This window comes from Ceratosolen solmsi, unplaced genomic scaffold, assembly GCF_000503995.2.
Source record: "Ceratosolen solmsi marchali unplaced genomic scaffold, CerSol_1.0 scaffold6, whole genome shotgun sequence".
Lineage (NCBI taxonomy): Eukaryota > Metazoa > Arthropoda > Insecta > Hymenoptera > Agaonidae > Ceratosolen > Ceratosolen solmsi.
In genome coordinates this window covers 13,990,164-14,004,924 of record NW_011948414.1, presented here as the reverse complement: position 1 = coordinate 14,004,924, position 14,761 = coordinate 13,990,164, and the positions used below count along the sequence as shown (strand labels likewise).

At 22.8% G+C, this 14,761-nt stretch overlaps 1 protein-coding gene across 4 annotated transcripts; it reads left to right on the top strand.

Annotated features, from left to right (window-relative positions):
- Positions 1-1,134: 1,134 nt before the first annotated feature.
- dmpd (F-box protein dampened) lies at positions 1,135-9,092 on the top strand. 4 transcript variants are annotated; one of them, XM_011507142.1, is made up of 6 exons: positions 1,135-1,461; positions 3,728-4,015; positions 4,082-4,330; positions 4,418-4,613; positions 5,635-6,041; positions 7,909-9,092. In XM_011507142.1, exons 2-6 carry the CDS (start codon positions 3,758-3,760, stop codon positions 8,359-8,361), a joined length of 1,563 nt encoding a protein of 520 aa, XP_011505444.1. In that variant the 5' UTR covers positions 1,135-1,461; positions 3,728-3,757; the 3' UTR covers positions 8,362-9,092. The 4 variants fall into 4 exon arrangements, with proteins under 4 accessions (XP_011505444.1, XP_011505445.1, XP_011505441.1 ...); XM_011507143.1 differs by having other exon boundaries at positions 1,135-1,546; positions 5,635-6,029; XM_011507139.1 differs by having other exon boundaries at positions 1,135-1,546.
- The last annotated feature ends 5,669 nt before the right edge of the window (positions 9,093-14,761 follow it).

Sequence of the window (14,761 nt, the reverse complement as noted above, 5' to 3'; positions counted from 1 at the left end):
GATTAGATCATTTAATTTCTATTGTATTAGATATATATCTAAAAATCGTTATTTTTATAAAATCAGATTTTAAAGAATTGCTCACAAACCTAAATTTTTTGGTAAGTAATAATTCGAAAGAAAATGTTATTAAGAAAATTAATTACGTTATAAATAAATCTCTTAATATTAATTTTGCTTTCAATCTACAATAAAATTCAATGATCATACATATTAATAGAAATAACATAAATTTAACAATGTTCTTTTTCTTTAATAAGAAAAAAATAGTAAGTAAATTTATCACTCAATGTATATTTAAAGGATTTATGATTGCTCTCTCTCTCTCTCTCTCTCTCTCTCTCTATATATATATATATATATATAATACTATATTAATGAGAAGCTGATTTGATAGAATAAATTACCGTAATAAGTTTATTAATGAAATATTTGTATTTTACATAAAAAACTGTTCATATAAAAAATTTTGTATAAGAAAATTGACAAATATAAATATTGATTCTCAACACATTTTAAATTATTTGAATAAGCAAGTATTTTAGTTCTGTAATGAAATAGCATGATTGAATATAAGTAGAAATAATTGCACAATTAAAAAAAAAGTTATGTAAAAAATTGGTATCATGTATTTATATAATTATTATACTATTTAAAAGTTAATATCAAAAATATTGTAACAGCTTTACTAAATGAGAAAAAATATAAAATATTGTTTATTTCTATTTATCTAATGGAGTTTCTTATTTACTGTTTTCAGTTCAACAAAATTAAAATATTTGTGTAACATATTTACTTCGGAAAATATTTAATAAAAATACAAGCTAAGTGTTATAATGTTTTATTTAAAAAATTTTTTAGAATAATAAATTATTTAAATTATTTTATAAGAAAGTCAGTATTATTTCATTTTAATTCAGCTTTTCTCATTTACATACGTTTAAAATCATATTTTTAGAATTTTACATATTATTGCTAAAATAATGATTCATAATTTACAAAGAATAAATAAATATATTATTATATTGTAAGATAAAATTCATTTTTTAAGATTAAATTTTAAATTTCCTACGGAATTGTCATAGCAAACAACTCGTGTGCCATCTGTTGTTAAATTTACAGAATCCGGAAGATGGTAACTTCATGTTTTGTACTTCTCATTTTTCTCTTCGTTAACTAATTGAGAATGTGTAAGATCTAGTTTGATTTCAATATCATTTGGTGATTTAATAGTGTCTGTGCAATTAAGAAAAACAGAGGTGAACATGAGATCCAACTTGGGTCATTAAAGGCTACGAATATAGAAAAGTAGCAGAAACAAAACTTCCAAGGGAAATAGAAAGAGAAAGAGAGTGGTTTAGTAGGCATTTCAGATCAGCAGCAGCGCTGATCAGCAGTGGGGGCGTTGACGACAAAGGCAAAAATGTCACGACTTCACGAAATAGGCAAATAACTAGTGGAGTGAGTAGTAATACGAGGTCGTAAAACGTTTTACTATCTCTCATTAGCGAGAGATAGTCAACGTCTGGCGAACGGCTGTCTTTTGGTAATCAACTTAAAATATATGCTTAATTCTTATTTCTCTAAACTTTACGTTTGTTTATTCTAATGTCCATCTGTGTTGTTACGCACATAAGTAGATCTATGCATTTGCTAATCTTTTTTTCGTTCAAATCTTGAGTTATTTTTGTTGTACGTTTTTCTTTTTTCTCACTTAAAATTAAGTTCTACGTGTGCATATGCATTTGGTTGCGTATACACTAATGTGGAATAATTCCTAGCTGTAAAAAACCGGTGATGCATAGCGTTGCCGGTAAGGTGGAGAGTGATCATTTGAATTTTTATAGAAATTTGTAGACGTTCTATAAAATATATATAATCAAGATTTTATTTATATAATTCTATATTCTATATTTCTAAAAGTGCTTCGCAACTTTGATAAAGAAATCAAGAGTAAATTATTAAATCAAATAGGATCGAACATTATTTTTATTTAAATTTTTTACCAACAAATTACTATACGCAAAGCAAACAATACAAATATAATGCATTGTTATATAATTATTAATAAGAAACAAACATAAAATTTAATAAAAAATTTAAAAAATAATATTTAATTGTTTTTTATATTTTGTATCTCGTCTCTCGTCCCCGTATTATTATATCTATTTTTTTCACGATCACAGCACAGACTGACGTGCTCATTACTAACTTCAATTTTCACTCTTGCTATCTTTTTTTCTTTTTTGTCACGAATTACTTTTATTTTATACTAAATGACTTAAATGGAAAAATGTACGCAAAGAAATTTTCCATTAATTACATTATTCCTTACTATTAAAATTTAAGTGGACAATACTTGTTAATATTTTAAATGAAATTACTTTGTTTTACTATCAGGGTGTAAAAGAAAGTAAGAAAACCGAAGAACTAGAAAAACTAGAGATGCTCAGTAATATATCTCTCGAAGTTTATAACTTTGCCTATACGCGCGCGCACACGCACACACATGTATATGCATGTACCCGCGCGTTTATTCGTGCCTAAGTGTATGTATTTCTTTTCGTAGCAACTACAGTAGCACAGAATCAAAGTAGAAGCAGCGTCCCTTCATTGCTTGAGCGCATTTTTCTGTTAATATTGTCAATTGCAATTCAAACAATAAAACTATTTTTACCGATGATTATCTTCTACTATGTTTGAAGCAAACTTCTCTTCTAATTCTTTCTATACCAAACGTTAATCTTTCTTTTTATGCAGCCTATCATAGAACTTACCTGTAGGGTGTTCTATGGCATAGTCTGAAGTGCAGTGAAATGTACATATATACAGTATACAGTTTCGACTGTTTATGATTTTTGAAATTGAAAGAGAAAGAAAGTGTATATACAAAGAGTGAGATAGAAAGAGAGTGAGAGAGAAAGAGAGTCGACACAAACAGAAATGAATGAAAGGAAATGAGTGAACTTTGAGAAAATTGGCAACAAACTATCTCCATTTTTTTATTACTTCATTGGTGAGCTCTCTTTCTCTCTTTGCTTGTTATGTTTATTATATACATATTTTTTAACAATACAAGTTACTTCGATTTAATTAAAATTACACAATAGCTTTATAAAAATAACAAGTTCGATTTAAGTTTTATTCCGATTTGATAATTTTTAAATATATTTATTTTTAGATGTAAAATTCAAAAACAATTTTTAAAATATATAGTATTTATAAATTTATTAAGTAATTATGTATCATGAATTTAAACATTCATGACCTATAATATGAGTATATATTTTTTTAGATTTTAAACATTTATATAAAAAAAATTACTCAAATAGAATTTTCTGATACAAGTTTATTTTTAACTTAACATATTAGTTAATAAAAGAAATTTTTACATATTTAATAGTAATATTTTTGTAATATTGTAATTAATTTAAATTTAAAATTTATAATATAATATTTTGCTTATTAAATCGTTAAAAATCTAATTTGATATTTAATTTTTAAATATATTAAGTATTATAATTATATATTTATAAGTATTCACAATTAATATCAGTATAAACTCAGTTAAAATGAATTGAAAAGAGTTAAAATATAAATGTGGTATTTTAATTACTTATTTTTAATAAAATTTTGATGCTTGTTCTTTATTTTAAATAATTCTTAATAAAATTGTCAAAAAAATTTTGACTGAAAATTTTTTGCTAATAAAATAATATTATTTTAGGTGATCCATTTTATTAAATTCAAAACAAATATGGTTTCTACACGTCAGTCAAGTAATAGTAATACAAATAGTGATGGATCTATATTTGTGGAACTTGGTAAAAACTTTGATGCAGGACCATCAGGTACACGGAGAAATCAACAGCAGAATACTGGTTTATCAACTAATGTAACAGTTGCATCTCCAGGGGAACACAGTTCTTATATAAATTTGTTAGATTTACCCGTAGAAATTTTACAAAAAATTTTAGGCTATTTAGATTATAATACAATTGCTCATTTACGTCCAGTAAGTATTTAATAAGAAAGATTTTTATGTATTTACTGCATTAATAAGTTTTTTTATTTCTTATAGGTATGTCATCAAATGGATAAAGTTTGTGGCTCTATTTTAAATTCAACATTTCAACGTTTACAGACACAAATGCTTAGTCGCTTTCAAGCTATAAAAGCACAAATGCCAAGAAGAGAATCAGCTAGACGTAACCATCCATTAGCTTGTGAATCAGATATTATTGAAACCTTGCACATGCGACTTACTCTTTTACAAATGAGCTTTGGAAAACATATCGAACGAAAACATTGTTGCTTTTTTCCTGGCGAAGTAATATGCATTTAAGATAATTTTAATAAATTCCTTTTAATTATACAAAAGTAATATTCAATTTTATTAATGTTCTCAATTTTTCAGTTATTGAATGAAGTATACCGAATTTTGCATTATATTAAAGTGACGCCGAAACTCGCTCGGCCCTACAAAGTAACGGATGAACTGTTTGATTTGAGTACAATGGCTATGGAATATTTTAAAGATTGTATCGAGCCAAAGCTTCCTGAAATACCTTATTTTGGTGCTGAATTTTTAGATTTAGCAGGAACATTCTCTTGTATGTACTAAAATTTATTTATATATTTAAAATTTTATTTAAAGGTTGATGATATGTATTTACATGAAATATTTAATTTCTGAATTTATCTTTCAGAAATAAATTATAAAAATATGTTTCTGTTATGTAAATATAAATTCTAACTTTGGAGTGTATAAAACATTTATTCAAATAATGATATACAAGTTTTTGAATACTTTAATACTTAAATATTTTAAAGAAATTAAACTAATTTTTTAAGCATTGTAATAATTATTTTTGTAACTCATTTAATCACATTTACACATGCATTGTTCAAAATTTTATATCCGTATTAATTACTTCATTTAGTATAACTACCTAAAATTAAAATTAAAATACTAAAATTATGTTGAATTTCCTACAATGTTTTAAATATAATAAGTATTTGATATAAATTTGAGAGACTTGTAAATAATTTATAGTAATTTATAAGTTAATATAATTTAACAATAAGTAGATAAATATAGTATGGTTAGTTTAGTTATTCATCTATTAATATCATTACAACTGATCTGCAACAATAAAACTTATTTTTTAACTATTAGTAGACCTTATAAATTTTATATAAATAAATAACTACTTTAGTGTTGATACACATATTGAAAAATTTATGGTGTACTGTATTTAAATTTTAAATAACAATTTAGTACAGCTCTCTCAAAATATTAATAAGTATTTTTTTGGATATTCTAAATTTCAAACTATTACAAAATAATAGAATAATTAAAATTATATAGAATAGTCTTTTAATAACACTTATATTAAAAAGGCAAATGACTAAAAAATAAAGTTTTACAAGGCAAATTTGGAAGAAAAATAAGATGAAATTAGAAGATTTTTTTTAATAATATTTAAATAAATAATTTAGAAGAATCCATTTATTGCATTCTTCATATTTCATTTAAAATTATATTTTCATAAAATCCTACCCAGTACTTCAAATAATATATTTCCTATAACAATACAAAAGATATTAAACATAGAAATTATGATATTGCAGCTTCTTCGGCTGTGAATAAATTTTCTCTGTGCCTGGATACAGCACCATTGAGCGTATCAGAAGGAAAGGTACGTGGCAGCGGTAGTGAAGGTTCGCCCCTACGTTCTGGAAACGATGAACCAGGTGGCAGTTGCACCAGTCACGGATTGGATGCAAGTGTAGCAGCTTCAGTTTCACGGCCTCAGTCTAACATGGTATTGCGTAAACGCATACGCAAGATTAAACAGGGCATGAAGCGTTATAACAGTCAACTAAGTCTTATGCGTCGGGATCTCAGAAACTGTAAAGCAAAAATAGCCGAACAACAAAAGCAGATCGTTGAATATGCGACAAGGCTCGATGATAATGACAAGAAAAATGATGAGACCTCCAGGAAATTCAGTACTCTTCTACAGGTATTTACAAAGGTACACTGTACTCTAGCATGCGTTGTGAAAAAATGTTTTTTTAATCTTTTAAAATTCTTTATTTCCTAATTTTTTTATAATTTTGTAAACATTTCGAAATAATTGTTATTATTTGTAAATATTTCATTTTATGAACCAACAAATTTATTAACAGTACTTTGTCTTATATATTATTAGATACTACATTCATTTATAAGAAATTAGTAAATATATATATCTTAATTTCATTCATGAATCGGTTTTATATAGTTTACTAATTCATACAAGTTTGTTAATACATTACATTTGTACAAAAATATTATTTAATATTAATCTAATGAAAATATCTTAGTTGTCTTCATAATGCTTTGATAAAACTACTGAAATACAGTGAAATTGTATAATAAAAACTATACAATTCAAAATTAATATAATTATACGTAAAGTAAAAAATATGAATCATAATTTTATAGTTATAATTTGTTTGCATTCTCAATATTATTAGTAATTTTTTGTTTAAAAAAATTGATGAATGTTAAAAATTTTGTTCATACAATTTTTTTAATGTTCGCGTGTTCTTAGAAGAAAATTTGAAGTATTAAATTATATATAAATAAACATGTTATTAATTCTTATTGATGCTCTATCAATGAACATTCCAGATTTATTTCCGAATTTTCTAATTTGAACATTTCTGCAAGTTTTTATAAATTTTATTATTTAAAATATAAATTTTATTATTTAACATTAAATTATATATGATATGATAATTATAACTGGAATTATGTTTACATTGAATTGATCAGAGCACTTTTGTGCTTTAAAAACTACATTAATCATTGAGACTTAAATCATAAAATTATTGCGCTTTATTGTCTAAACGCAAATATTATATCTGATCTAATATTCAAATGTTATAATAGATTCTTACCGGGGCGCATGACTTAATTTACATTTTCACAATTCTATAACAGTATATAATACATCTTATTGAGTTTCTATATTTTTTACAATAGAATAATAAAAATATATTCTTGGGTATTTACAAAACAATTGAAAGCTTATTGTAGAATATTTTGCTCATATTATTAAAAAAAATTATTGTTCTTTTAGCTTATTTTTAGCTTATTCTTTTCTATGGTTGAAGATATATCATTTACAAGTATATGGACATAAATCTTTCCACTCTTATATTTATATAACGCATTGATAGCTATATGATTTATTCAATTTAATTAGTGTCAGTTAAAAGTATGGGAGCTGTATATCTTATTAATACTACAAAGAGTTTAAAGACATTTTTAAAGTTATCAAAAAAAACAAGTAAAATTGATTAAATTGTAAACACTACATTTTTTGCAAATTTTGAAAATATTCTATTATATCATCACGTTTTATGTAAATAAGCCTGATACTACAATATGATTAATATAATTAGACGCACCTTTCATATTTGAATATCGTGCCCATGGTTTATTACACTTGTGATTTTCTTTATGAATTTCCTTGTCGCTATTCCTTGTGTAACAGCCATTTCTTGTAAAACTAAAGATTTCGATGTTCACATTTTATTCTGAATACAAGATGTGCTCATATTTACTCATATTTTAATCTTTTGATGCATAAATCTCTAATTTAATCTTTAACAATCTTATCCTTATTTTGAGTTATTTATTAGTAATTTTTAAATAGTAATTGAATTCATAATATTCATATATATAAATACCTTACACTAATAGAATATATAAGAATATAAAAGATAAAAGAAGTACTACAAAAAAAATTTATAGATTTACATTATTTTTGTATTATACACACATTTTTGTTTAATAAACATAATTACCAACATTTTACTTTGTTATTAAAAATTCAACACTATTTTTTACAGGAGTTAAACAAGTGTAAAACAGAATTACAATATTGGCGATCAAAGTCGCCAGCAATACCTGTATGTTTTGGTTGTGGGCAGTCGATACCAGTACCCACAGAAGATCTGCAGGCTTTAACAAATCAAGGTGTACTGTCTAATGTCGAAGCAAGCATTAATGAAGGTTTAGACTTCATTCCTATAGCTGACATGCCCGTGCATAGTCCCACAGAACGAGAAATAGATACAATGGTAAGCAATCAGCCAGCAACACAACAGCAGCAACAATCAACACATCAACAACCTCAATCTAGTAGTAGTGCAGCATCATCATTAGAGCCAATGGCAGCACCAATCTCCTTGCCTTTGATCTCTTCGAAAAGAAAGTCCAATTCGTTATGTTTGGAAGAAGACGCCTCAAAGAAGCCGCGACGTGCTCTTAAGTCTCGTCAAGCTAAACGTTCAAAAATTTAAATGATCCTCTATTCTATTTTATGGTTTCAATCTTCTTCTACTCTGTATAATCTATATTTCTTCATCTCTCTTTCTTAAACCACACTATCTACTACTGTATTTTCTTTATCCCGTTATATTTTACAAACACCGCGCGTGTACACACAATAAAAACAAAAATGTAACAAACACTAACAGACGCAACAAAGACTATATTTTTAATGAATTGTTTTCTTTTCGGGAACTAATGTGATTAAAGTAAAATATTACGGTAATTATAGAATTTGAGTATTTGGAAGTCTAAAGTTTCAATCTACTTTCGTATTCGTTTACCGTGATAGACTTACTTTTTCACATGTACTACTCACTACCTCTCATCCCTTCTCACTTCTGTGCCTCTTGTTGAGGCGCGCTATCTAACTTCTGTCTCAAAAAAATTCTCACATGAATTGTCGGCAGTTTTTTATTGCGTTTATTCACGGCAATGAGCGGATGATCTTAAAAGAGTACAAAATTTTTCCCGATCATCAATTATATTTTCACACAATGAAATTTTTATCCGGATTAATTTCTGGCACTCGTGTGCGTCTGTGCGTGTACAGAACGTATCGCATCTGAGTTTCAGAAATCATTTTGTCGAATTATAAATAGTAGATTAGAAGATAAGACAATTTGTATATTGTGTGCCTTCGGCATTCAACATGTAACTTTGTATTTGATAAAAATGCAATACTATTTTTTTTTCTTTTAATTGCTTCAAGTATAATTATTTTATTTTCGCTAGTAAATATGTGTAGCTAATTGTAAAATAATGAAATCAAACGAATCAGCGCCGTTTTATTTAATTTTAAAATTAACGATTATAAAATTTAAGTTATTAATAATAAATGTAAAAAGATAAATCCAATCATTGCATTGTTAATGCTTTTGCACTAGAATTAATTTGTATTAGAATACAATGAAATGTGAAATTTGAGAGTTATAGACTTAGTTACACCCAAAATATTGATCAAATTTTGATTTTGCGATTTTTGAAAATTTGCTCTTGATATACTAAATATTTTATGCTTGTTTGCTGTGATTTTAACATCTAAAACAAAGTATTTGAAATATAAGCATTTGTTTCTAATTTTAATTAATGAAACTTCATTATTTTAAAAGAACTTTTTTTGTAAAAAGAAGTATATATTTTCTTTGCGATAAAAGGAATCAATCACAATTAGTTGTTTCTTTAAATTAAAAAGTAAAGTAAAGATAATTTATATTGTAAAATCTACATAAATATATTTGCAAAAAATAGTAACAAGAGTAAGCATTAATTACTTTTATTCATTGCTTACTATTAACAATCAAAAGAGAATTTAAATAATCGATCTGAAACTCATAAAACAGTTTAATATGTAAAATTATATTTATTACAATTATACATAAATACGCTCTGTACTTGCATACGTAAAACGCTCGGTGGCAAAAGTTAGTGATGATCGTACGATGGGAAAATAAGGAGAACAAAAATAAAGCAAAGTAAGCAATTTATTTTATATTTTCTATATAATTCAAAAAGAGAGATGTTATTTGATGAATATTCTAAATAAAAAGAGCCGGTCATCCGTTTCGACCGTGGAAGTGATTGCCGAATACAACACGCGATTCTACGTGTACGTATAAGTATGCATGGGATTTAATGCGAGTAATTGTATGGTGTGTGTAGACAGACGTGTGTAAGTAATAAAGTAAATGAATAATTAATTGAATAATTAAAATAAGTAATATTGTCAAAGGAATGAACTTGTTGAAATATAATCTATAGTTAGAAATTCCACCATGGTATTATTGATGAGAAGTAAAGTGAAAAATCCTTAAATAAAAAAAGAATTTATTGATCTATATGCATCATCAAAGCACATGAAAAACATTGAAAAAATATGAGATTTTATAGACACAAAAGTATAATTTCATGTTATTAAAAAAAATTAGTTTAAATTCTGTATTTTATATCTTAAATTCTCACATGTTTTATTTTTTATTTATTTCTTCTAATGTAAAATTTGCAATATTACAAAAAACATGTATGTAATTATTTTTTCGACTGGAAGTATATATATATTTTATTCTTTTACACTATTTTCTATACAATTTTGTATTTTGTGGTTTTGATGTTTCTTTTATTCTATTAATTTTTATATTAAATGTATATTTTTGAATGCAAATATTTCATGATATATATTTTTAATTATTTTATATGTAATTATTGTGACTTAAAATATTTCTTATCAATGAATGTAATTAAATTTGTTTGATATAAATGCGATTAATAATTATTTTATAAAGTGTCAGAGTCAGTTTCTTCTATTGATCTGTGCTCGAGTGTATTTAGAGTAATGTCTTATTGAAAATAAAATATATAGACTAGTTATATCAAGATATATTGTCTTCATTATTTAAAATGTAGTTCTAGTAATAGCATTTTTAAATTTTAGACTGTATAACAAATATTAAATTGAGTATTGAAAAATAATTACTGTATATAGACATTCAATTTTTTAATACAATTTTTGTGTTAATACAATAATTATGAAATTTAACTTGATACATAAAAATAATTTAAAGTAATTTAGTTTGTATTATTTTATTATACTAATCATGTATTTAATGTATTATTAGGTATTTATTAAAACTTGTTTATTCTATTAAATATTTTTAACATTAATTTTAAGAAATTGATAGAAAACACAAAATATATGAATATATATTTTTGTAATAATAATTTGAAAAAAGTTAACCTTTATCAAATTCTTAAGTCTAAGTTTGAGTCGTAAACATCAAACATTTCAAAAAATTAATTTTGCTGATAAATCACGAAATTATACGGTTGTAAAGTTTGTATAAAATAAAAAATTACTTTCACTTAAGTGGTGCTTTAATATGTTAAATATAAGTACCAATTAATTTTTTGGTAGAAACTAATTTTTTATTTAAATTTTAATAATGGATGTTAAATTACGAAACGTTATCGAGTGCATTCAATTTAAAAATATATATATTAAATTTTAGTTCAAATATTTAAACATTCGAATTTTATAAATGATATATAATATGCCTTCGAATAATAATTTTTCAAAATAATATTTAGGTAATGAAAATTATTTTGAAAAAATCAGAATATTAGTTTAAAACTAATTGTTGAAACGGTAAAATTTACAGGTAATAAAATTATTTTATTTTCAAATTATACAATTTTTATTTCATAAATGAATCTTCCTATCTTATTTTATTTTACTTCATGACTTCATTTTCCTATTTTATTTTATTTGAAAAATTTTATTATCAGTGAAATCAAAATACCAAAATGTTATTTCCAATCATTTTTACATACGCATATATACAAATATATAACATAATTAATTTGAATATAGTAAAATAATAAATTAATGGAATCAATTTTTAACAAAACATAATTTACATATACATTTAGATATTGAATGCATAATATAAAATTCTTAATAAATAACAGTTTATAATAGTTTATATGAAAATGTATGAATGTGTTATTTGAAGTTTTTATTCGATACATTTTATTTAAAAATTTTATAATGTAATTTTATTAATATTTATTAAATTTTTAATTATTATTACGTGATAGAAATATAATTCTTATAAACATGTGGGCTAATCTATTTATAATTTTTATTATTTATTATAGATGATTATTTAATATTTTGAATAAAATTGGTTTATTTACATTAGTATTTTCTAATATTATTTTATTTAATAGTTTTTAATGACAATTTATTTAAATTTATTTATTTTAATAAGATAAATGAAGGTAAATGTCTTCCTAAAATGATATATAATTTATGTAATATAAGAAAGATATATTTTTTTAATTTAATAAGCAAACTGTTGAATAGATAATAATTTCGTAAATATAATTATTTAAAAGTAAACAGCCAACTTGTACACAACTAAAATAAACTTTTATAGTTTTTAATTAACTTTATAGTTACGTTTAATACCTTTTATCGTTTTATATTATTTAATATTACTTTAAATTTTTCATTTTATAATAAATAACTTTTAAATACATTTTATTCTATAATAAAAAAATTATATTGTGCATGTTATTTTTATTAACAGAATAGGAAATGACATGAAATTTTATTAATATAAAATAATTTTTAAATTAATTTGTTTTATTGAATTGGTTAATATAAAAAATAAATATAGTATATGAAAAGTTATATTTACCATATACATTTATTATATGATTTCAAATTTATATAACCATTTATGATTGAAAAATAACGTTACATAATCTGACAATTACTTACACCATCAATGTTTGATAAAAATTAAAGATTAAATATTATTGATTTATGCACATATACATCCGTAATAGTGTAAATTTTTGAAGGAATAAATAAAAACAGTTGTAGATATTATTACAGATTAAATGAATTTGAAGGTGATAACTATTATACATGTAAAAATTCGGCGTATATATGAAATTATAATAAAAATAATTTACAAGTGCATAAGCGAATTCAGATTATTAATTATTGAAACACTATTGAAATCATAAATCAAATATTTAAGTCCGCGAACTTTTGTATGCATACACAGCTATTTGTTCCTATATGTTGACTTTTGTATCTTGGAAATGAAATATATATAATATTTATTCTGATTCAAATGTAGTTGTTTAAATATTAATCATACTGTTTAGCATTTAAGAATTTAGAAAAAACGAAAGTCCTATTTCTGAAGATATACTGTTTCTACAACTACATTAAATAAAATATTAATTATAAATTATTTTTAAAAAAATTTAATTAAGAATTAACATTACTAAAAAAAAAATTCAGTACAATTTCTTAAATACGATCTTTATATATCAAAATAAAAGATGCAAAAAATATACTTTTATAATAAGTATTAGGTTTCATTGCCTTTGTTTTTTGTTTAATTTTTTGTTAAAAATGTGTTTATAAACTATTAAAAAGCATTATATGAAACTTCATATCTTCAAATAACAGATCTAATATTTAAAATACTAAAATTACAATAAAATAAAATATACTCTTTACATTAATTATTATATTTTTAAATATTGATATAATATGTAAAAGCATAATGAAATATTAATATTTGCACTTATAATGTGATTGTCGTATTAAATATGTTAAGGTATATATATATATATATATATATATATATAAAGTTATATAAACCTACATGTAAATATATATACTTATATATACTTATATAAACTATATAAGTTATATATAAACTTAAATATGTTAAGGTATATATCAGATAATAAATAGATGAATTATAAATTTTTCATAAGTAATTTTTAAAAAATTATTAGAAATAATATTAAAAATATTAAGAATAAATATAATTTTTGTAATTTAATGAAGAAGAATTTACTGATATAAACGTACAAAGCTATTTAAAAATTAAGTACACATATACGTATTTTTATGGACACGTATACACCCGTAAATGTGCATTATTTTGTAAATGTATTATTTTGTAAAATAATAATTTATGACTTATTTAATCAATTCAATGATAATCATAATAATATAAAGTTCGATTACAAATTTATTTAATTATTTAATATTTTTTGTAAGTAAAAATATAATTAAAGATACAATATAAATTTTGGATAAATTTTATACCTAGAATTTGAACATTTTTTTAAAAAGTATTATTAAATGTCATCTGATGTATTTATAGAGTAATAATTCATTTAAATATAGATTATTAGAAATGTAATTATCTATCCATTTTTATACTTTTAATTAACGTTGATTATTTAATGTTGAAACTGTGCATCATTTTTCTTTAACTTACTGAATAAATATGCATTGGAAGGATTTTTTTCATTTATATCAAATTTCTAACTGTCATTTTCACTAATAAAAATACAATATTTTACTACTAATAATATATAATTCATATTTATAATATATACATTAGAAAAATGCTTTAAAAAATTAAAAATTAAATTTTTCATGCCATTAAATAAAAAATCGAAATAGATTTTAATTAAATTATTTTTACATAAATAGAATTACATTTTTAATAGTAATATTATTAATTATCTATAATTGTATTTATATATTTTATGTATTTGGGAAGCAATAGAACTTAATTTTTTGTATTATAATGTAACGAATAGTTTAACCAATTTATTTACTTAAAGCAAAATATTTTTAAAAATCTAGTCTTATGACATGTATTTATTAATTATTAATATTAAATATATTTAAACTGAGTTATACATTAATTAATGTGAAAAATATATGTCAGTACAACAAACTAGTAACAAATAAATCAATTATTTAAAAAGTAACAGAAAAAATATTTAAAATCAATAAATTAAAAATATTTAAATACCAATATTTTATAT